Here is a 24,505-nt window from a genome sequence, read left to right as displayed (position 1 = left end):
CCGCCCCGCCCCCACCCGCCCCCACCGCACTGCACGCCACGCACCGACAGCGCGCAGCGCGCAGGCGCCGCCACAGGGGAAGGCGGAGAGACGCGCGGCGCCGGCGCCCGGCCCGGGGAACGTGGGGAATGGCGCATGCGCCGGAGCCGCCGGGGAAACAGCCACACGCTAGAACGCATGCGCTTTGAGACGTCACGGGCGACGGTTGGGGCTCCGCGCGACGGCGCATGCGCTTACGTGAGAGCACATGTGCAAGGCGGGGGGTGGGGCAGSAGGGAGCCAGCCAGGTCAAAGGGCGCGTGCGCACTGAGCGGGTAACGGCTGGGGCGGGGGGGATGCGCGTGCGCAGCGCTCCCCGCGCGGCTCGAGCAGGCCGTGCGGGCAGCGGGCGCGCGCCACGCTGAAGACGGAGGCGGACCGGGGCGGTCAGGGTGAGGGCACGCGCCCCGCGGGAAGGGCGGGGGGGGGCAAGCGGCAACGGCGCGCGCGGGCAGGCAGGGAAGGTCGCGTGCCGGCCGGAAGGGGATGGTCTCCGCCGTCACCGCTGCGCATGCGCCAGAGGGGCTGCCTGCGCCGCGGGGCGGGGAGCTGCGTGCGCCCCGCGTTTCCCCGCCCTCGGCGCCGTGTCGCGCCGCGGTGTCGGCACGCGGGGGCCGGGCCGGGCCGGGGGCGCATCTCCTCCCCGGAGGCCCGGGTGGCGGAGGGAGCCGCCGCTCGGTCCTCTCGCCCGGCCCCTGCGCCGCAGGAGCCGGCCTTCAGATATGGAATTTCATATGTCGTATTAAAAAAAAAATCCAGGCTGACTTTGATATTAGGTGATCTCAGATGACAGGTTTGACATACTTGCCTTAATATTCAAAATCTTCGCGTACCTTTAATTAGTTTCCACAGCATAGAGCAGTGGCAATTGTGTGAACTAAAAAAAGAAAATCTTTTAAATATCTTTATTGTTTCTTGAGGGAGGAAAAAAGATGAGAGAAACTAGTCTTGAAACTGCATCGATATTAGAGGAGTTGAACTAGCTGTTCTAATCGAAACAGCATCTAGATTCGGCTCTGGTTCTGTAAGTTCAATGTATTTGACAGCTACRTTTTGTGTTGGAATGCTTAAATTTTGATTGTAGAAAGTAATATCAGACAATACTTAAGCTGACCCTTTTTCATGTGTTAATACATGTCTAAGGTATCTGCTATTATTCTGTTCAGTTTGAGCAGGTGATAAAAAGCAATAATGTTGGATTAGAAGTGTGTCAAATGAGTATCAGGGCTTGTGGCATACAAAAGGATTAATTTTTGTGAGAAGAAATCATGCTATGAACTTCAGAAAAATTGTGACAGTTTTATTTTTAGCTAACTTATTCATTCCTTAAAAAAAAAACATTTCACAAGAAAGGAAAATATTTTCTTATCTTTAAGAAGTCTCTATTTTGTATTACTAATTAAATGATTTCATATTTTTGAAGAAAATTCAGATAAAGYGTACTTCTTAATAAATGAGTACAAATAGATATTATATTTGCAGAAGTCTTGGAGATAACATCTCTTTATGTTTAATACAGTTTTTCTTCTGTATTCTTTTACATACTTTCAACAGAAAGAGGAAGAATGGTCTACAAGTTGGTATTTTGTTTTATTTCTTTCATCAACATTTGTCCTTTTGAGTCTTAAATAGAGCTGTCACACTGAGTACTTGTGGAATTTAGCTGTCACATATAAAGGATTCCACTTGCATTCAACAGCTGCTACAGTTCTACTGCCTCTTACTGGAGGTCACCAAACCCACGGAAGAACTGGCATCTCCCCATCTGCTTCACAGCAAAGTATGATATCTTAGTTCAACCTCCCCCTACTCCAGTATTTTGAACTAAGAGATTGAATTTATGTTGAAGCAGCTGACAAATGAGCATGTCCTGTTCTGCTCATCYAGCTATAGCAATGCTTACTTCTGTCAGAAGAGTAATACACATAGCTGGAGTCAAATGTGTTACGCTCGTAGTAAAGTTTGCTATATTTGTTAAAACTTGAACTGAGATTTGCTGCGAAAAAAATTCTAAACTACTGTTCGTTAGGCTTTAATGTACTCCCTAGGATGCACTATCCTGTTTCTGCTCCCTTCCTTCGTTTAAGGGTTCTCTCTGTCTTCAGCAGACCTCTTTTTCCCAGACTGTTCTGTTTCCTACTGATGTTTCTTTCCCACTTCTCTGTTGTTGGTACCTGGGCAYGTTCTTACATATTCCTTCTCATCTAGGCATATTTCTGTTCCTCTGTGTGGTCAGGTCGTTCCCTTTCTGTCCTCAGCACTCTTAGATACAGCAAGAGAATGCCCAGAATACAGTATGGCATTTCTCTCTGGCCTGACCTTCCAAAAAATGGCACAAGTCTTGTTCATCAAAGATGGGCTCTGCAGTGATCTTGTTGTTACTCTCTAACCAATACATGACTTCAGAGTTTTGCAACACTGAGTGTTTTCAGGGTAGTAAAAATATATTCTTGGCCTTAGATGAATATACAGCAAATCTCAAATTATTGTTGAAAAACATTGCAGCTTTCTAATTAAATGCTTCTAGTAGTTCTTTTTTTTCAGTAAAATAATACTTTTGTTTGGACTTCTCCTCATAGATTACACACCTCTTGCTTTAGCTTGAAGCAGGAATGTAACTGTTAGTAAAAGTTTAGCTGCCTGCCCTCCCACCCACCCTGATAGTGGCACAAAATGTTAAACTGGAAATTCATGACTGTCTTAATTTATAAAAGGGAGAAACTGCATAGCAGGAGGTAGATATAGTTAACTGATGGTACTAAGATGTGCCTAAGTGTTTTAGGGCAACAAGAAAGGATGGTTTTGTGGTTGAGGCACAAGATTTTACTTAAGCTCTAGATTGTGTTACTGGCAAATTCTGTTAATGAGTCACTTAAGATTAAATCCTGTAAAGGACTTGGATGTTTATATGCTTAGTTCTGCTAAGTGCCTGCCTGGAACTGGAGCTCAGAACCCTGAGTGAGRTTCAGGGTGAGAACGGAAAGCTGGCAGTAGAGCTCATGTTGAGTGTTGCCTGATCTGGGGTCTATCTGACATCCATTTTAGCTCTACTGCCTTCAAATTCTACATGATGACTAATGAAAGTTGCTGTAGCAYGCTCAGCTCATCATTTGGGCTTATTGCCCAAACCCAGGTGTTAAACATACATGACCGCGCCTAGAAATYGGCCTTCTCAACAGTACCTGCCTTTTTTTTTTTTAATCACAACCTTGGGATTTAGTTGGAAGATGTAATTCAGTTTCCTTTGTCAGCKTGAGTAAACGTAAGCCAAAGTGAGCTAGGAATTGAGTGAGTGGTGATAATTCCTTAATTACAGACCTTTGAAATATTCCACAATCAAGGTAATAAGGCTTGCCAGATGGATACATTGCTTCCTTTCAGCTAAATATTAATAGACCTACTAAATGGGAAAGCAACTCAAGTTTACACAATATTTTTCAGTAGCAGCAATTGATTAGTTACTTTAAATTACACAGATACAGTAAGAGTCCTACCAAAGATAAAGATTCTTTGCAACTTAAAGCAAAGTTGAGTCAAAATTGTTGGCTCTAAGCAGATGCAAGCTTTTCCTTTATGCGAACACTGTTATGATTTGTAATTGCATTTTTTTTTATTCTAGGCTGAAGCAGAAGTAGTGAAATTATTGAAAAGTGTTCAGACTTCAACAATTTTGCTCTCCACTGCATAGGAAGTAGGACTTTCTGATATATGATGGATTACACTAAATTGTTGAAAACAATGCAAATCCAGCCTTGTTGCTAGCCACAGGAAGCATTTTTAAATTGTATCGAAGAAGTGCTAATGTTAAAGATACTTTTTAATATTAACATAGCTGATACTTGATTAAGAAAAGAAAGTTTTAGTTTTTAGGAATGTGTAGTGTGTTGCTGAGATCAGAAGCTGCACGATCTCTTTCACATTTCAGGTTTTTTCTTTTCTGTTCAGCTGCAGTGCAATGGCATATGCTAAAGCTGCATTATGAAAGCTAAAAGGTTGAGGATCTGTGTCAAAGAGATAAGTAAAAACATACCTTTCGAAGGGGAGTGTCAGTTTCTTTAAACTAAGTGCCTCGTTGATAATGGTGTTTGCCTTTGGCAGCCTACTTAGTCCAGATATGCTTTTCAGTCCTAGATATTTCTTGAGCAGTGCCATTCCCAAATTCTCAGTAACTTGTTCAAAAAGGGGGRAAAAGAAAACCCAGTAGGAAAAAAGACCATCACAAGATCTCACAGCTGCATATTTTGGAACTTCTTAGGCCACAGGCAAAAGCAGTTTTGTTTCCCTTTTTTTAGGGGCTATTTAGTAAGTGTATTCTTCAGTCATAGGAAGAACTGTATTTCTGTTTACTGAGCTTGTGAAGGATAGGTCATYTTGGTAATAGGGGAGGAAGTGTTATTCTCAAGCATGTTCTCAAGCATCCTTGACATAGGATAGGTAATGGTTAATTATTTTATTATGTGCCTGAAGTGAACAAAGTAATCAGTTTGTGTGATGGGATTTTTGTTTTCCCAAATGCAAAGTGCAGCTGAAGGAATGTTCTGTGCTGAGTTTAGTCAGCAGTATTGCAATACTTTTTTGCTCATATCTCCTTAAGAATGTACCGTCTCCCATTGCTCACTTTGAGAACTGTTTAACTTTTAAGCATTGGGAGACACGTTCAGGATTGGAAAGATGGATGGACAGAGGCAGAGGTCCTAGGGTAGGATCTGGGACCTGAGGACATGGAGCTAAGCTGAGAAGACTGTTTGGAGGAGAGAGACAGTGCAAGCACGAGTAGGAAGAGTTTATGCCCAGGTATTGCTGAGTGCCCTGCAGAACAGGCTCAGCTGCTGTGTCCTGCTGGCTCGTGTCTCACCTTTTCTTCCTTTGCTGACAGCTGTCTTAGGGCTGTTCCACCCCTGGCCTTGTTACAGTCATCTCCTTTCAGCCACATCCTCTGTTCTGTTCCCATGACCTCCTCTACCAGATGCACTTCACTTTTCTTGCTTGAAAAACACCGGAATAGGGTATCAGGAAAAACTAGTTAGTGTTGCTAGCTGCACTTATCCTTTACTAGCTWGGATCAGAACTGTTTAACTCCTTCCTAACTCCTCATGCCTTCACCAGTAGCTAATGTGTTTCCTCCTTAAGAACCAAGTACTTGAAGCAAAAACATTTGAGTATGTTCCTGAGTCCTCCAGCTGCCACACAATAACTGGTAAGTGTTACATCCTTGGGCGAAACAGACTTATTACCATATTTTTATATAACTCTCTAGCTTATGACAGTTTGTAATCTRTTAAAGATACAGAATCAAAAAAATAAGACTGGAGGAAGCTTAATAGATGTCCTGGTCCATTTTGCCTTCCCTCAAGTGAGATCCCTGTATCTACCTCTGACTGAAATTTAAGCCTGTTCATAAAAATCTTCCAAGGATGGCAATTCAGTAACCTCTGTGACGGTCTATTCCAGTGCTATACTCTTCTTGGAAAAGTTTTTCCTAATGTCTGACCTAAGTTCCAGTTGTTGTAGTTCCTTGTTCTATCCCCAGTGGAAGTGCAGAAGTTTTTTTTTTTTTTTTTTTTTTTTTTTTTTTTTTTTTTTTTTTTTTTTTTTTTTTTTTTTTTTTAAAGACTTGTTCTTTTTAGACTTTAGGAATTGTCCATCCTGGTTTTGCAGTGTTGGCAGAGGAAGTGGGTCAGACTGGAGTGGATTCTGGCACAAGCAGGTATCACGTTTCACATGGAGATTGCTGAATTAGCACATTTACGTGACAGTGATTTTGTGCCAGAGCCTGCCACTTGCTATTCCAGAGCATGTTGCTATTGCTCTGCCGCATGCACACTGTGTGCACGATGGGGTGCCGGTCCTTTTGTGCTGTGGGTCTTTGTGTGTAGCTTCACTTTGCAGTGGGGCTGATGGTAGTACAGGCTGATGCTGCAGAAAAATCATGGACCTTAAGTGCACCAGCTGCAGTACACTCATTTGCCATGAGAACCTGGAAGGCCAAATCARAAACAGTGCTTTACTGAGTTCTTTATGTGAAGTCCTCTATAGTTTTTCCACTATAACATGAGACTGTCCATTATGTGTAACATGTTTCTGTATTTCTTGTTCCATGGGTGCCGCTTTGCCCTAAATTTCTCTCACAAGTCTCAGTCTAGGCCATTCAACCATTTTTATCCTAGTGCTGCCGCCTTTGAATCACTAGGCTGGGATCTTCTAACCCAGTGCCGAATTGCTGCTGGCTCTGGAACTGTCAGACTGCAGCTCCTTCAGCGCATCCCTGCAAGCCCCAGCAGCCCATAACTAATTATCTCAATTCGCCTGGTAAGCCAAAGAAAAGTGAGAGGAGTGATTGAAAACAAAATGCAAAGTACAAAGAGGAAAACGAAAGGCAAGACAAAACTAAACTTGTATATGACTTATAGGCCAGTGTGAACCTGAGAGAGGGCAGAGAGAAGCAGGGTRGCTTGCTTGCAAGGTGGCCATGCTGCACTGCTGTTTCTGCTCATGACCACACAGTGCCTCCTGCAGCCTGGTGTTGCTGCACTAAGAGTGAGTCTTTGGCAGCAGTATTAGTACAGGAAAGACACCTGGTGAGGAAGGCATGCAGGGGGCMTGGAGAATGCTGCTCATGCAGTTTGAGGAGGGGCCTGGTGGCGCTAAGGCCTTCCTATGCGGCCCTCRTTATGAGGATTCCATAATGAGCTCTTGTAGAGTCTGTGCTGGATAGCTAATTGCAGATGCTTCCTCACCTTGCTTTGTGCCTGCTCTGCAATGCTGCATCCTGCTCAGGACTGTGCAGGTCTGCTTGCCATGCTTCCCTCTTCTGCTTCTACYGCAAATGCTGTGCTGTGCCAGTTGTTCTGGGGGTGATTGGAAGCTGTTGCACCAGTTGCAGGAGGGCCTGGACAAACACCTGTTGTGGCAGTCAGACATGAGGCAGGAGGCCTGAGGATGGAGAAGACATGCATACAGCAAGTGCCTATAAACTGCAAACAGAGAATCTAAAGGCCTTGCATTTGAAAGAMGCTGGTGACACCAGGCAGAGTGGTGTCAGGCTGTGAAAGCCTGGCACACAGTGACACACAGTGACAGACCCAGCATAAAAACTGCTAGTATGAAGTTAAGCCATCACAATTTTTTGGAGAAATTTGGTCCATGATGAGGAGTTTATATTAGTGAGTGCTTCAGGGCACACATGGCTTTTAACTCAGTTTTAGGACGTTACAGCGTATGATCAAACCCTGCCTCCTGGTTTTGAAAGGACTCAGCCAACTTGCCTTAACCCTTAGCACAATGTGGGCTTCCCAGCCAAAGCTGGGACCCTGTTCCCCCCCCCCCCCCCCCCCGCTACTGGCATCACAGTGAAGTTCTTTTCTCAATTCAGAGAAATCCTACAGGCAATTAATAACTGCCAGACAGAACAGCAGGACCTTTTTCCACTTCACTTGGAGAGGAAAGGCGATTTTCTTTGCCACCCTCTCCTTGCCTAGGTGACTGTAAGGCTCTCTAAGAGCCTTCGAGGTGAAGGGTGCTCCTGTTATGCATCATAATGACTATTAAGTTCAGGTCCRTTTTGTGGTGGTGTGGCTCCCACTGTGCTTTTGGTTTACAGCTGGGAACACACAGGGCCAAACCTGGTTCTTTCAGAAGACARGGAGCAAGGCCCTGCTGGGACATCCTTTAGAGGGCACTGACTGACCATTTGTGGTTCCTATAGCAGTTGAACAGATCAGTAACTTGTTGCCACTGAGAGGAGGACCATTCCTCTTTCCCGCACCTTTTTTCCATTGTCCTCACTGCCTTCTCCCTTTAGCCTATACTGTCCTTACCACTTTTTTTTTTTTTTTTGAGTTAGTTTCAGATGCTTCARTGGCTTAAGTCTGCTCATAGAGTCAGAGCTGACACAAAATAAGCAGCAGAGCATGTGGCTGTAYGGCCCAGGGACAAAGGGAGACTCTTCCAGTGCTGATAAAGTGTTAATCAGCTTTATGACCCTTTAGGAAACTATATATTTTGTGGCACAATTCTAGAGGAGTAATTAGYGCTAGTTGTTTCGTCAGCCTGTTTTACCCAAATGTGAGTAGAGTAGAAGGTGATGGGTGAAAGGGTCAAGTATTGGCAAAAGGACTGAAGAGAGATGGTGGATGATGYGTGAAGAAAGGCTGCAGGCCCTGGGACTGAGAAGTGATCTGATGGGAAGAAGATACTGACTGGCTGGAGGAGGGAGAATGGACAGTCCTCTAGAACAAGGGGAATTTAACTGAAGAGCAGGAGAGGTGCCAAGGGCAGGGTTTAACAACTAACCTCTTTGCCTCCTGTCCTCTTTATCCTGACAAAAGGGCAGGATAGAACCCAGCTAGTATGGAAAATACATGGTGAAAATAGATAAAGACCTCTTTTTTGCAGGCCCGAGTTTAGTTCCCACTGCCGCCACATTATAAGCATTAGACAAGGCACACTTAATTTTTGTCTTGCTTCCAAGGGCACTGRTTAAGTGATGCCTAGAGCTGCCTCCATACCTCTTGCCAGAGTTGCGTCTTTCTCCCTAGGTTTTGTACAAGTCTACTAAAAAGCAGAATCTGAGAGGAGGAAGGAGGAAACTGTCCTGGAAATGGAGCCATGACCTCTCCTATGCATAGTGATAACCACAGGGCCCAGGCTGAGAGCAGTGGGCCTCTAATCCCCACTGGGTGCTATATGTCAGGTATCTTYGATTCTTCAGCAGCTTTTTTTCCCCTGCTGACTCTGCTTCCATTGATAAAGGAGTCAAACCAGTTCAGTCACCTGGCAGCCACAACAGGAAGATAACAAAATACCTGTTGAATCACAAATTAACTATTCATCTCAACATAGTGCTGTACAAATTTGCGTCCTTTCTAGGAAAACATGAAGACCCACTGCCTTACTTAGATGCTATGGAGCTCAACCAAGTAGACTATTACTTTCAAGTATTCATTGAACTGGAACCACCTCAATCATAGTTGTCCCTGAAAAGGAGCTGAGCTAAAGGACTGACTGTTTGGAGTCCTTGGCAGACATTGCCCGTAGAACTGCAAARCACAGCAGGGAAGGGAGCTCAGGTGCACTCCTAGTGCTGTGTGGCTCAGAGTCATCTGAATATTTCGAGGCTTTTCCACTCTGTAGAAGTGCTCACCCAGCTCTCAATACCTGCAGCTCAACATCCTGGATATATAGGCTGGGCTACCATTTTCCTCGGCATTAGGGGCTACTTTAGCACATAATAATAGATCTGGGGTTCCCTTTGCACCCCTCCTCAATTCCTTGCTTTTAAATTTGGATTGTAACTAATGAATTGGGAAGATGAGGAAGTCTCTGGGCCTGAATCTCCTGTCCCACAGACCATCTTGCATTCACCCAGTGAGCTTATGGACATTTTAGTGAGAAATACCAACCCCTTGTGGTCATATTTTGTCCCTACAATGTGCTTGAGAGCCTTCCAGTGAGTGCTTGGTACAGGGTTTCTTTCCCATTGCTTACCTGATAAAACAGCCAGGCACAGATTTGACCCAGGCAAGTGAGTCAGCAGCAGTCTGACCTTGGCCAAGACTGGGGGCTTGTGGGGTGACATGGGGCAGCACAGACTCTATTCCTTGCTGTCTGTCACGAGCGACCAAGACCAGCAGCTGTCATCAGGCGCAACCAGCACAGAAGCTGGTGGCAGAAGAAGGGGAGGGCAAAGCATGAAATCTGGGCTATACGTAATGGATCTGAAACAGGACCCGGAGAAAGGGAGCAAGAAGAGAGTTAAATCTAGCCTTAACTCAAAACAAGGGCTTTAAAAACAGCTATGGCATTCCCTCTGCTTGATGTGCATGGCCTAAAGACTTTAGACCRTGAGCTTATCTGAGGCAGACTCTACCATTAGAGACCATGTTGCACTAAGATACAGCCTTTTCCCCCTAAGCTTACAGTTGGCAGAGACCCCTGAGCCAGCATAAGTTAGCTTCCAGCCCTGTAGGATGGGCAAAATCCTGTGGACAAGCCATACAAAATGTGGTTGTCCAAAATAAAGTTAAACATTAAGTGACCAGTGATTCTTAACTGCAGTAGCACAGATGTAGTTAAACCTAGAGCAAGTGGAGGAAAAAAGACAAAAGAAAAACACTAAAATTATTATTGTAAGAGCAATCCAAAGAACATCATGAGTCACATAATATGAATACTCTGAAAGGGACTCTCCTTTGGGCACTGTGAGCTGCCCTTTGAAAGAATTAGGAAAYGTTCTGAGCAGCAGAACTAATTAAAAGGGCTCCCGAAGTCCTCTGAACTGTCCAACCCACTAAATCTCACTGCCAGTGATACTGTCGCTGGGCCAAAGGCATGGCATGGCTACCCCAGGGCTGCCCATGTGCTGGTGGGCTGAGTGGCTCGTTGTTGGCCACCAAACCAGTTTTCTACCATGTGAATTCTGTCTCCCTTTCTCAGGACAAGGCCATCTCTCCTCTACTCAGCCACCGGTTTTCACTAAATTYGTAGGAACTCCAGTATAGGTGAGGTATTTACCCCTCTACTAAATTTGATTGAGGTTTTCTGGGGACAGTGGTAGAGAATCAGGCAGAAAGACCTCAGGATTACATAAGCCTCTTGCCTTTAAGAAATACAGAGGAATACAGCATTTTTGCCAACTGGGACACTGAGCTGAGAATAAAACACCAAAGGGAATATGCAGCTGGCACAGCAGACAGCTACCCTAGTGGAGATCTTACTTGCTCCGTGGGAATTGACTGCTGCCGTCTTCCACTGTTTTCAGCAAGGTCTATGTCTCTTACAAGGTGTGAAGATCTTTCCCAGGTGAGATGCCTCAGTGCTGAGAGCAGCAATGCTCAGGTACTTCAGAGGACTTGCATGGAGGAGTTTTTGGAAACRTGCACGTTCATTCGGATAGGCAGAAACACAAAGGCAAACAGCAAGGCCTCAATAGCTGCATGCATCTGGCTAACAGAGGGATATAGCCTGTTTTCTACTCATTTTGTTGTGCTTGGTGTTTTTTTTTCCCGTAAGAACAAGTGGCTGTTCCATCCAGCTGCACCTTCTAGCTGTGCTGCTGCTGTTTCTGTGGTCTTTGCCTGGTTGTGGTGCACCATGCATGGGCATGAATAAGCAGGTATTAGTATGATGCGCTGGCAGATTCCCAAGGGATCTGCAATAAAGAGTGAACACAATTATCCCAAATCATCTTCAGTATTGTGCTAGCAAAGTACAGTCCCGAAGGTGTTGTTACTAGCACGGCTCATCAGAGAGGACTAGGAGGACTCTAACTCCTCCTTGCCTTTTCCAACAGCACTGTCCAGTGGAGCTCGCACCCACCCGCAGAGCTCACGGTCAGCGTTTCCTGTACTRCACGACCCTGTCACCTGAGTGACAGCAGCATAGTTTCCCTGGGATGAAGAATAGTGACAGCCGTTTGCTGCAAGCAGTGCTGCTGCAGCCAGATTTCTTATTTTCAAAACCAAATTATCACTGGTTTCGCTATTTTGCATAAAAGCAACTCTCCCACCRTTAGTGGGGCAGCTCAGACTTAAGACAGCTCAATTTCTCCACAGAGGCACAGTCAGGATATTGCCAGAGTAGAATCCCAGAGCCCCGAAATCTTGATGGAAATCACTGCAAAAATCTCCACAGAAACTAAGGAGAATTCCTCTACTCCTGCAACTACCCTTGGTCTATGGGGAAGTGGAACAGAAGAGCAGAACTGGCTTCTGGAAAGTCCTGATTCTCACTTTCCTGAGTGAAAACAATCCTTTATTTTGCTCCAGAAGGACCAACCCCAATAAGGTGTGAGTGCCCCAACATAGACTAATCCACAGAAYGTTCTGCTGTTGCTAGTTAGCTTTGGCTCTCATTTGCTGTATAATTCTTCTTATTTGTCCCACCTTCGCTTCTTTGTGACGGTAAAGCTCTCTGTCATTATGATCAGACAGTGRTTGTTTAGGAGTGGAGCGTCTTCATAAAGGCTTTCTCTTCTGTGTTTCTCTGTCTTGGGAAGTGATTTATCTTCATGCTATACCAGGTGCCTAATCACCCAGGCCTTTCGCACATCTCAGCACTTCTCTGATTTTCTTGCCTATCCTCTTTGTACCTTTGTTTTTATCTCAGCCCCAACGAAAGCCAAGATTTGCCTGAGAATTGCGGCTATTGGGAAGCAAACAGGACAGAAAGCAAGGTTTTATGGTGAGAAACYGCAGAAGGTAGGAATATACAACTGTTTTTGCAACACTCTTTCCTGAAGGAAATAGTTTGTAGTTACCCTAAGCAGAGCAAGTCAGAGCAGTCAAGTGCCCTACAGTCCTCCCCCATGGGGTTCCCCACCTGCTCCAAGGGGGAACCAAATCACCATGGAAGAGAGAGGCCCTGGAGATAGATAGTGGAGTCCTGGCTAAGGCAACAGGCTACAAGCACACAATGCAGAGTGTGGTTTTGGACCATCTCAGAGCGCTCTGGGTAATCTGCAGAAGATCTTCTGACACCAGCTGAAGGACCACGGGCAGAGTTTTGCTAGGGGYGAAAAGTGCATTTATGAGTAAAACCCCTCACTCCAGTCACCGCTGCCACTGCTTGTGGCTGCTTGTGGCAGCAGGGCTCACTGCAGCCCTCCCTTCCCTCCTCTTGGGCTGCAAATCGCTTCTCTTTGCCCTCCTTTTCCCCTTTGGAAGATGGCCAGAGAAAAGCCCCACCCAAGAGTTTCCTGTTCTGCGAGTTGCATTTTACTTTTTTTTTTTTTTTTTTTTTTTTTTTTTTTTTTTTTTTTTTTTTTTTTTTTTTAACATGATTTCATTATTGGATTGTCTCTCCCTTGGCTTTCTGTCAGATCTCTAGTGTTCACTTGGGTTGTTCAGAGCCTCTTGGTCACTGCCCAGCTGTCGGCATCGAGGTTTGTAGCTGGGACTTAGCTGCACAATGTGAAACTGTCTCAGAGCCCAGCTCAGCCGCCCGTGCCCYAGCCCTGCCCCCGGAAGCAGCCTCTGGGCTGCAGAGTTTTTGAGTCCCAGTATGTTTTTTAAATGTTTCCTAGCTGTCATCGTGGTATTTCTAGGCAGTAGGTAGTGTGGATAGCCACATCTTGCAGGTGGTGAAATTGAGGTGGGGTTTCTGCAGAATTTCTTCCTCGGTCACAGAGGAAGTTAGCACTGGAGACAAAATTGGAGCAGAGGGATCTGGACAATCTGCAGATTGGTCTCAGGTTGATCCAGTCTCAGATAGGCTGAGCTCTGTGTTATATTTGGTGCAGAGAGTCCCATCTGCCATCGAGGAGATGGAGCATACACTGTCTCAACATACCAGTCATCCTAGTGGTATCTCATACATAAACACACAAAGATGATTTCTGTACTAAACACCAGTGTCACAACCAAATTGTCAGCAAGGACGCACACTGGAAATAAGGTCTGCCCTATATTTTTGGCTCAATTACTCTTTCTTTTCTTGAGTGGCAGGTGATCAGCCAGGGCTCAGACGCCCCAACCCTGCTGCAGGCTGAGTGACCGTGTTAGGGTACTTCTGGGATATATGACTCGGTATGGTCAAGCCTTTAGTGGGCTGGAGATTTGCTTAGCTGTTCTCACTCAGTCAGCAAATGACCTCAGGGATGAAGTCTGTGTGCAGATAACCTCCATATAGGAGGCTGGAGGAGGGAGGAAGGCCTTTGCAGGGGGGAGGGTGTCCTTGGATATAAAAGAGGGAGTGGGATCTTGGCTAAATATAGATCTTAGCATGGGGACAGCGAATTTGAAGCAGTTGGTCAAGTTAGCAGGTTCCTACTCATCAGCTGAGCTTGACCTGACCCTGAACAAGGTAACACGTTTCGTGTTACCTTAGGTTCGAAGTTACTGACTGTCAGCTGAGCCATTGGTTAGGTATGATCTACTGCCTATGCCCTCAGTGATACCTGCTAGTCTGAAACCCGAAAGAAAATGGAACCGTTTTCATTGCAACCACTTTGAAATTCCAGATTGAATCTGGGAGTCTGTGTCTGTCCCATATCTCAAGGCTCATGTGATGAAATGCTCACTTACATACATGTCTACAGCATCTCCTAGAAACTACAAGCAACAGGATGGCTCACAGGCTATTTCCTTCACTGTTCTCAAAAAATATGGTTACATTGTTAATCAAATCCTTCTATTAGAAATGAATAAATTATACTCTCTGTTCAACTTTAGGGTGCAAGCCAGCCCATGGAGGCTGGGCCTCTCCTGCCTTTCTTTATTCCAATATTGTACTAATGGCTAGTACTATTATGCTGATTGATATTCCAGTATTGTACTGATTTCTTCTATTGTGAACAGAGATTATTATAGCCAAGGMTGCTTTATACACTGTTGTCTCAAGTGTCAGGATAACCGATTAAAAACAATTACCTTCTGCATCTCCCAGCTCTTCCCCTTGTGTCTTTCAGCTATTTGCACCAAGATCTGTGCGCTGAAAAAAGAGCCTTCTCCACTGCTCTTTTGACTAACATCAAGTCCTGCTGCACCCTCTGTCTGTGGCTCAAGTCTTGCCCCTGCAGAAGCGTGGGATCAGTAAGTTGATGGGTATTTTCCGATTAACTGCTACTACCCCACCTTTTTATGTCATTTTGAATTATGACCAGAAAGAAGTGGCCAGAAGCAGCAGTGCCAAGTTGCAACTCCCAGGCATTACCACTGCTACTATTTATAATTTCTCCTGTCTGTGCCATGTTGGTGAGATAATAGGATAGCTGTTTTGCTAGGCAAGCTGTATTTTTTCCACAAATATCTCTTGCTTTGTCATCATTTCCTTGCTTTAATCGGAAGACCTTTTTTTTTCCTGAAGTAGCTCACAAATTCTGATAAATAAGAAATAAGCAAGACACACATTGGAGCAAGCTAAAATGTTTGCAGTGAAAACCCCTGTATAGACAAGATCTGTATGAACTGGGAATCGATCACCTGGACCATGGCTCACCACTTGATTACTTTCAACAGCTAGCTCCAGTGATGATAGTATTAGCCAATTGATGGCTCCTCCTTCACGGGTTACTTGTGGTCTGATCTGGATGGTGCAGACCCCTTTTGTGGATTTCTGTGGGATTCTTCACATACTTTCTACTTGGCACATCGTATTGAGGCTGGAGGGCTTGATGCACAGTACAACAGAGCCTAGATATCCCAGGCGGGTAGTCCTATCTAGTTGTTACTTTCTCTAGAAACAAGCAAGGATTCAAAGCATTCTCTGGAATTCAGTAAAAATTACAGAAGGGAATGAAATCTCAGCAGTTTCTCAGAGAGCTGAATGGAGAATTATGCCCCTATCACACAGCTTACAGAAGGTTGGCTCAAGAGCTTTATAGGCCAATTAACACTCCCTGCAGTTTTACGAGCTTTGCCATGGCAATATGCTCTTGCACAATTTATGTGTCTTAACTGAAGTTTCAGATTCAGACTCTTAATAACAGAGATGCGAACAGGGAACCAATGTATATTCAGAGATGTTGGCACCCACTGAAGAAAAGGAACAAGGACAGCCCTTCTGAAACACAAGGTCATAGGAAACTTGCCCAGGTTCATACAAAGTCTGTTGTGGGGTGTGAAGCTGTTCCCATTCAGCACTCTACCTAAAAATGTTGCCTTCTTTTTTGAAAAGTGCAATTATAAATTACAGGTGAGCTTGAACCAGAAGCCAGGATTTCAAAAATCACGTATGCTTTTGGGAACATCTTATTCACATCCAAAATTTGGTAAAGAAGGTGTTTGGGGTAGTCAGCATGGATTCACCAAGGGAAATCATGCTTAACCAATCTGATAGCCTTCTGTGATGGCAGGACTAGCTGGGTTGATGAGGGAAGAGCAGTGGATGTTGTCTACCTTGACTTCAGCAAGGTTTTCAACACTGTCTCCCATAGCATCCTCATAGGTAAGCTCTGAAAGTGCAGGCTAAATGAGTGCACAGTGAGGTAGATTGAGAAGTTGCTGAAAGGCAGAGCTCAGAGGGTTGTCCTCAGTGATGCAGAGTCTAGTTGGATGCCTGTGGCTAGTGGAGTTCCCCAGGGCTCAGTACTGGGTCCAGCTTTGTTCAGTTTATTCATCAGTGACCTGGATGAGGGGACAGAGTGCCTCCKCAGCAAGTTTGCTGATGATACCAAATGGAAGAGTGGATGATGCAGCAGAGGGCTGTGCTGCCATTCAGAGAGACCTGGACAGGCTGCAGAATTGGACAGAGGGGAATCTCATGAAATTCAACAAGGGCAAGTGCAGAGTCCTGCACCTAGGGAGGAATAACCACATGCACCAGTACAAGCTAGGGGCTGACCTGCTGGAAGGCAGCCTATGGAGGAAGACCTAAGAGTGCTGGTGGACAACAAGTTAACCGTGAGCCAGCTATGTGCCCTTATGGCCAAGAAGGCCAATGGTCTCTTGGGCTGCACTAGGAAGAGTGTCATCAGCAGGTTTTGAGGGATGTGATCCTGCCCCTCTACTCAGCCCTGTTGAGGCCACATATGGAGTGCTGTGTCCAATTCTGGGATCCCCACTACAAAAGACATGGAACTACTGGAGAGAGTCCAGCGTAGGGCTATGAAGATGATTAGAGGACTGGAGCATCTGCCCTATAAGGAAAGGCTGTGAGAGCTGGAACTGTTTAGCCTGGAGAAGAGAAGACTGAGGGGGGGATCTTATCAGTGTCTACAAATAACTTAAAGGATGGTGTCAGGAGGATGGGGCCAGACTCTTCAGTGGTGCCATGCGACAGGACAAGAGACACTGGGCACAAACTGAACCATAGGAAGTTCCTCCTGAATATGAGGAAGAACTTTTTTACTGTGAGGGTGACAGAGCATTGGAACTGGTTGCCCAGAGAGGTTGTGGAGTCTCCTTCTTTGGAGATACTCAAACCCCACCTGGATGCAACCCTAACATACTCTAGGTGACCTTGCTTGGGCAGGGGGGGTTGGACTAGATGACCTCCAGAGGTTCCTTCCAACCTCAACCRTTCTGTGATTCTGTGAAATTTGCTGCTGGTCTCTGCTGGTTCTCTAAATCTTGACTGAACATTCCAGGATGAGCTCAGCTTTCCCTGGAGCTCATGTTGTGTCAATGTAGATTCCTCTCTTATTTCATCTGCTCAGCTGCTGCTTTAGTCTGAGCCTAATCTACATTTATTTGAAGAGAGACTGAATTCAAGCTGCCTATACAAGCCTATTTCTTCTTACCGGAATTCTCTTTGTGGATATGCTTGTACCTCTCCTGTGGACAACTTGTTACCCCGAAACGAGGTAGAATAGAAAGTCAAATTCAGGATATGTGACTTTAAAAGGAAGTTTAAGGAAGTTCACTCTCTCARCATTTTTTGTGGTGTGATATCTCGTACCGTGCAGACGACCACAGACTGGCTTATTTTGTGTGAAAAGATGAAGTGGATTGCTCCTTCCTGTGGCCTTGGCTTGGGGTGAGGGTTCTTTTACCTGTCTTGAAGTGTACAAAAATGTGGCACTTGTGGATGGTCTCACCTCAGAATCATGTAGTGCTTTGGATGGATGTCTAAGATTGCTCCTAGTTRGATGGGAATAATTAAATCATAAAGTACCAATCTGCCCCTACCAGCCAGGAGGTTGGCACCTTGTGTTGCCCTAGAGCTTGGCAGCGAGGGATGCAGAGGCATCATGAGGCAGTCCTCCGTGCCTCTGTGTCTCGCCCTCTCCTGGATTGAGAAGGCATGGGCAGTGCAACATTTTGTTTTGGGAGGCTGGACGCTGTGTTCTGGCCTTGTGTTCTGGAGGGCCAGCGGCCACGGAGGTGAGATGCGTGCTGTGGGCTGGTGCCTCCTGCGGAGATTCCTTGTGCAGGCARCTGGAAAATGCCCCGGTGCTGGAGGCAGGACGTGCCGTCCTGCACAAGTGAGCGGAGCAGGGTCCTTTCTCCGGGCTGCAGCTGGTTGCTGCACCCTGACTGCCGAGTGCCTCTAGGAGACACGGGGGCAGGGGCTGTCCTGCCTCCCTGGAGCACCTGGAGCAGGAGCCGGGGCCGCCCTGGGCTCCCTCTGCGGTCGGTGGAGCGTCTGGGCCCTTCGGGGGCTATGTGGGGCAGCTCTCTGTGGCGAGTGGATGGTCAGKGTTTCTCTGTAGCTGTGGCTGCCTCTCGGGGCCCTCAGCTGCCTGCCCAGTTACTGCATTGCTGCAGGCAGGAGGTGCTGAAGCCACAAGAGCAAAGGCAGAGCTCTGCCTCCTGCCGAAAGCAGCAGGGTCTCCCAACTGTGAAGGTGCCAGGGGACCATCAAGCCCGTAATGCCTCTACCAGCTCCTAGCCAATGACTAATTAATCCCAGTTCAATTTTTAGCTTTCCCAGCAGGCATGAGCCCCGTTTTACCAGGATCATGTGGCCCTCTCAGACATTCAGGCTCTGACAAAGCACTAATCTTGCTGGATTTCCCCTCTGCCCGTGGTGAAAACCACCACTTCCTTCTCCGGCAGGCAGGTGGGTGCCTCCGGCTGTCCTCCCTGGCCACCTGCCACATGCCTGGTGCTCCTTCGCTGCTGCACGCACCCGCAGCAACACTGCTGGGCCGCGGGGGCCCCCACTCGGCTCTCAGCTCTGCCCCTTCACCCCCTCCGCTCACGGACAAAACAGGACGGTGCTGGGCACTGCTCTGATCCCCTGTCATCGAGGCAGTGCAAACGGCCGCCCTGGAGTGAAGAGCGCCCTGCTCCTCGTGAACATCGGGGGCTGCGGGGGGCAAATGTGTCAGGAGGTGGCGGGTAGCTGGGGAGGGCGAGAAGGCACGACGGGCACCTTGCTCTGCGGCCGAGGGGAGAGGAGGGGGCGGCGCTGGGCCCCGTACCTCCCCTTTCCCCGAAAGCTGCACTGCTCTCCAGAGCTGGGATGGCCGTAGCAGAGGGTCTGGGGTGAAGACCAAAAGTCCGTGCTGCTCTGAAGCCCTGTGGCTGCAGAGGACACGCGGAGGGTATCAGAGGAGTGGGGCCTGTGGAAGGGGCCAGCGGGCTCGCGGGCAGGAGGGCAGCTTGCTGGCGTTGCCTGCGAGGGCGGTCTGGCCGTCCGCGCTCCCCGCGCGGTAGCTGGGCTGTTCGTAGCCGGCGTGTCGTTGCGCAGTCGTAGCCAAGGGGCTGGCATCGCAGCCCGGGGCCGGAGCGGGGGCGAGCGCGCTGCTCACCGCTGCGACCTGCAGCTCCAGACCCGCCTTCCCAAGGCGACGAGCCCTCACGGCACATCCCTCCGAGAGGAGCTGCTCCTTGTACCGCTGGGACGAGCGAGCGGACGTGGGAGCCCGCAGCGGGGCCCCGCAAGGCGAGAGGGGGTGGCCGGAGCGTGGGCCGCTTTCCTGGGCTCCTCTGTGGACACAGGGTTTGCCTGGCTGTAGTGTAAACCCATGGGCTGCTCCTCAGACCACAGATGTTCATCATGTTCTCAGAAGTCAGAATTGCCCTATTTGTTCTGAGGCATCCGACTGGCTTTATAATGCAATAGGGACAGAGGATTCTGGTTTRATCAACAAAGAGTTCTGCTGTGTTTTGGTCATTAGAAATTGATTGCATTTACTGCCGGAAGGCACCCAAGTGTGTCAGTAAAAGGGACGCGCATGCACTTCTAAATAGATTCACAAAGGAATATGGGCAAATCTGCTGGCTGCTCAAGCTGAGATGCCTCTGGGAGCCCAATTTTCACCTCTTCACTGCCTTCCCCAGTGTGCTCTGAAGTCTGTTATCTTCCTCCTGTATTGTGATCGCCTACTGATGTTAGTTTTTCACCCACTGCCAACGTGACATGGGGCCAGTTTCAGGATTTACTGCTGATGCTGACTCCTCTGGTGCCAGACTGTGAAGAAGAAACGGATCGGTAGCTTAGAGAGGTGGACGTACAGGTAGAGGGACACATATATGTTCACCGAGGGACAGAGTGCAGTAGAGAAGATGCCGAGCTGTGTTGCTGATTACTATCAGTATGTCCCTCCTTCTGCCCAAGGTGCCATCGTCATTCGGCCTGCTAACAACCGGTCCTAGTCAGCCGCCTCCACACTCCCCCTTGAAGGATATGTTAAACCTCTTCAGGCATAGCAGGATAGTTGCACAGGGGCAGGAGTTATTTGGGATATTCTGTTTGTTCCTCACAGCGATAACACTTGCTCCTCACTCAAGCGCTGCCTGTGTTTCCTGAGCTCAGGGTGGTGCTACCATTGGTGCTGTGCAGGATCTTTCCCAGCATGTCAGCCCTTTGGACCTTTCAAGGCTTGGGCAAAGTTTTACCTTGCAAGGGAAAGGAAGAACTAAAGCTTGCAAAAAAGTCCTTAAAGTAATGGTGGGATCTTATATATGCAAGATATAACCTCAGCATTTGTGAAGCTGCCTCTGGAAAACTCTATCCAGTGTTGGRCCTTCAGATCAAGAGGGAGATGGATGGGCAGGAGCTAGTCTGCTGGTAGACACGAACATGATTATGGGGCTGGAGAACAGGATATATGAGGAGAGGCTGTGAGAACCCTTGTTGTTCAGCCTGGAGAAGAGAAGGCCAAGACAATATCTTACTGCTGCCTACAACTGCCTCCAGGGAGGGCRTGGAGAAGATGGAGCCTGGCTTTTCTCAGAGGTACATGGAGAAAGAAGAGGCAACAAACACAAGTCTCAGCAAGGTAAGTTCTGATTTGATACAAGGGAAAAAATGCTCACAGTGAGATTGGTCAAGCACTGGGACAGGCTGCCCAAGGAGGTGGCATCTCCATCCTAGGAGATACTCAAAATTTACCTGGACAAGGCCCTAAGCAACCTGGTCTAACTTTAAAGTTGTCCCTGCTTAAACTGGGGACAGATAAGCAGATGACCTCCAGAGGTCCCTACTGACCTAAATTAGTCTGTATTTCCATGAACCTATCTGCTCTGCTTGGTGCCGAGTCCTCTAAGCATCATGATGTAGCAGCAATCCTCAAGGCTTTTTTTTCCTGTTCCTCTTGAAAAGAGATGGCAGAGATTTCTCACACCTCTTGGCCCCCAGGGAAGAAGAGGTGTGAAGGAGAAGTGTTGGCTTACTCCCTGTCCTTTTCCTGGGGAAGCTGAGATTAGAGCCAGCCTGACTGTGTCTGCATGGAGAGAATGGTCTGCAGTGTCCAAAAACTGCAGAATGCTAAACCAAACAAAGCTGCTTTGTGTTAGAGATGAAAAAAGAAAAAAAAAAAAGACTTGAAAAGGAATAACATGCTATTTCTTCAACATTCTTTTACCAGCAGCGCAGAGATGCTTTCTTTTTTTAGTTCTAGGACTGGAGATTTTAGAGCAATRTTGTGGTCATTTTAATAAAGTTTTAATGTGAGCAACACTTACGGGCATTCTTGAACTCAGAGAGACTTTTAATACCTCCCACCTGCAGCAGGAGCTGCCTGTATGCAGGTGCCTAATCATAATCGGTCTCTGATACGGGCCCTATTTAGCCCTTCCCCAGAAACCCCAGGTTGCAAGGCTGCTGGGCAAACCTAGAAAGAACAGGGAAATATGTTTGCTGCAGTATTTTAAGCATGGAGAGATACTAGGCTATGACTATTTTCCATTAGTATGTGAGTGGATGAAATACAGCATAATTTATGCTTCTTATGTTAAATTTGCAATGTATGAGCTGCTAAGGTGTCTGAAGATCAAGTGTCGGGCACCAGCACTCAGATCGGTTTGTAGTAGGCATCAAAATTTCAGGACTGTTTCCAGGGCTCATTCCTTAAACCTGTATGGTACCTGGTGAGATTTATTCAGAGATGAAAGTCTTGCCCTTGAATGCAGTTGGAGAGTTTGGCTTCACTGGGAGCAGGATTTCATTGCTTTATCATCCGAATACTCCATAATCTGAGTAGCAGGTAATAATAAGTGCCAGGCCGAGTGTCTGGCTTGACTCTCGAAGCACAGTGTCCAGTGTGAGACTGGTCTTTCTTGGGGCAGAGCTTTCATAGGGCTGAAGAGTGAATTTGAAAAATCATTACTTTCCACTCCAAGGGCCAGGTACACTTCTTTGCCATGGCCTTCAGTGACATGTGCAGCGGACGCAAAGCAGCATCGCTTGACATCTGTCCTTTGGAAAACAAGCGGAGAGAGCAAGTGAATCAGATCTGTCAGGTGTGCAGTGCAGAGGRCCCCAGGATGGCGTCGGTGGCGGTGGCATGCGAACCTGGTCAGACCAGGCAGGCAGGGTCACTCAGCAGCTTTCTAGGTTTAATCACACTTTGCTTTCAAGCCCAGCAGGAGCTCTTGGTGCCTCCACTTGGGAAATGGGGAAGGTACCCCTTTGGCACTGCTCCCAAGGAGCATCAGCTGGAACAAGGGAGGAGTGGAGGCCTGAGCAGACACCGCTCCGTCTTTTGCCACAGCCGCAGCAGCAGCGAGGTGGTTATGGTTCACGGGGAGGTGTGGGTGYAGGTGGAGAGCAGGAGGTAAGAACAGTCCTTGCAGCACCATGTACACACCTGTCAACCTAATTAAAGCCTGATAATTAGAATTGCCATTCTCTTTATTTTTAATTATGAGGTAGCTCTTTAATTTAGAGGGCAAAAATAACCCTGTAATTACCTTGTGAGATTACTCAGTTATTACATTGCTACTGATGCTGCAGACATGCAGGCATGCCTACAGGAGCTACGAGGCTGTCTYGGGGCTACGTGGGCTGATGGGGTCCTGGGCAAGGACTGACCCATTCTCTTACCCCAACCACCTACTCACGTACTAATGTGAGCTCACAACCTATCTGCTCACATACTAATGGAAGACAGTCATAGCCTGGTATCTCTTCATGCTTAAAATACTGCAGCAAACATATTTCCCTGTTCTTTCTAGGTTTGCCTAGTGCTGCCTTGCAACCTGGGGTTTCTGGGGAAGGGCTAAATAGGGCCCGTATCAGAGACTAATTRTGATTAGGCACCTRCATACAGGCAACATACAGCAGCCTACATACCAAGTGGTAAGGGCTGAGGGCTGCCCTATTCCTGTGCTCCTTCCTGGGTCCCTGCTGAGACATTGGCCCGGTCATCAGCATTTGAGATGGGGCAGGATGCATGGACAAACTGTTGCAGAGCAATGTGGAGAAACGTGATGCTGCAGCTCTCCCTGACTTCCTTAATGGGAATGTGGAGGATTCAGGCACTTTCAGCCCTGGGGAATTCACTGGTTATAGACTGTARGTCTGACATCGCTGTGCAGAAATGGAACTACTGGTAGTTCAGCACGGCTAGATTTCCCCTCAACAATTAAAATTTAGCATTGAGTTCTAAGCGAGAAACAACTGAAAATACTTGCAAAATAAAAATGCTTTTGGTGTGAATAAAGATGTTTGTAACAATTTGGATTTTTTTATACAGATAAGTCTCAGAAAAGTTACTTTGTCAAAATGACGTACAGCAAGTACTAATAGGTAAATAGATTTCAAGATAAAAGGAACAGAAGCAGAGCACTTGAGGAATCTGAAAGCTCTCATAGAATTACCAAAAAAATAAATGATCTTAATCATATTAACTCTTGGGTGGTCGTCTGAATCTTTGTGAAAATTATTCGTAACATCCCCAACCGTGTAGTTTTAAGAACCCTTCACAAGACAAATTCAGATGTCTCATGATCTTTTTAAAAGTGTATAAATTATCACTGACACCTAAAAGGTGCTTTGGATTTACTTTCCACTATGAAAAATATTTTGGGGTCAGAGCCATCCAGTTTTGTAAAATTCCAAGTGGGAAAAAAAAGTGCTGCTGTCTTGTGGTTACTGATGCTCTTGGCTCTTCATGCTTGAGTTTGGGTAGTGCCACGCTGCCCCGTGGCCCCATGCAGACACCCTCTGGCCCTGTTGGCCCTGTGACACCCACATGTCCTACCTCCCTGCTCCTGGGCTCCGGAGCACAGGGGCTGCCTTTTGGCAGGGAGCAAGAGGGGGGTTTTCATGCTCATTGCTGCAATGGGCCGTGTCCCCTGGCCCAGAGCCACCAAGACCTGTCAGCTCAGCTCCTGTGGCACGAGCCTCTTCCATGCCGGTGTTTTGGGGCACGGCTCGTTGCCCGTGCATGGCAGCAGGCGCCTGCTGGCATCGTGGGCTGGRTAACTTGTCCAGGGGATGGTGGAGGTGCTGCTCTGCGGTTCGGAGCTGACATTGGCAAGAGCAGCTGCAGAGAGCTAGAGCCACAGGGACCTCTATGGCAGCACTGGGGCTGGTGGGCCTCACGAGGACTGGGCTGGGAAGACCTCGCTGCTGTCTGTGGCTGCCTCACTGGTGGCTGTGGGGACGATGGAGCAGGCCCTTCTCTGGGGGCGCAGCCAAAGGCCGAGGGTGTGGGTGCGAGGTGACGTCTTTCCTACCGAGGGGGCCAGTGACCCAGTGCTGATGCTGCAGCACCTCCATCCTTGGAGACGCTCAGCATGCAGCTGTGTCATGTCCTGAGCTGCCTGCTCCAACACCACAGTTGGATCCACCTTCCTGGCMGGCCTGGCTCTGTGGGGCAGGACAAGGTGACCCAGGGGCCCTCACAGCCCTCATC

General features: G+C 47.4%; 1 protein-coding gene across 1 annotated transcript; it reads left to right on the top strand.

Annotated features, from left to right (window-relative positions):
• Positions 1 to 288: 288 nt before the first annotated feature.
• Positions 289 to 23,514, top strand: LOC146589432 (uncharacterized). The gene is made up of 6 exons (XM_085316337.1): positions 289 to 314; positions 5,667 to 5,746; positions 10,644 to 10,839; positions 11,671 to 11,825; positions 14,444 to 14,567; positions 20,968 to 23,514. The coding sequence occupies exons 3-6, from the start codon at positions 10,807 to 10,809 to the stop codon at positions 21,190 to 21,192; spliced, it is 537 nt and encodes a 178-aa protein (XP_085172463.1). The 5' UTR covers positions 289 to 314; positions 5,667 to 5,746; positions 10,644 to 10,806; the 3' UTR covers positions 21,193 to 23,514.
• Positions 23,515 to 24,505: the final 991 nt, after the last annotated feature.

Source organism: Rhea americana, unplaced genomic scaffold, assembly GCF_003343005.1.
Source record: "Rhea americana isolate MKP2758 unplaced genomic scaffold, rheAme1 scaffold_46, whole genome shotgun sequence".
In the NCBI taxonomy this organism is placed as follows: Eukaryota; Metazoa; Chordata; class Aves; order Rheiformes; family Rheidae; genus Rhea; species Rhea americana.
This window is presented reverse-complemented; position numbering and strand designations above follow the sequence as displayed.

Bases quoted from the DNA above. Each gene is read 5' to 3' on its own strand.
- LOC146589432 (XM_085316337.1), top strand. From the start codon at position 10,807: ATGTCTCTTACAAGGTGTGAAGATCTTTCCCAG. The intron at 10,840-11,670 runs GTGAGATGCCTC...AAATCTCCACAG, and splicing joins GGTGTGAAGATCTTTCCCAG to AAACTAAGGAGAATTCCTCT. The intron at 11,826-14,443 runs GTGAGTGCCCCA...TGTGTCTTTCAG, and splicing joins AGGACCAACCCCAATAAGGT to CTATTTGCACCAAGATCTGT.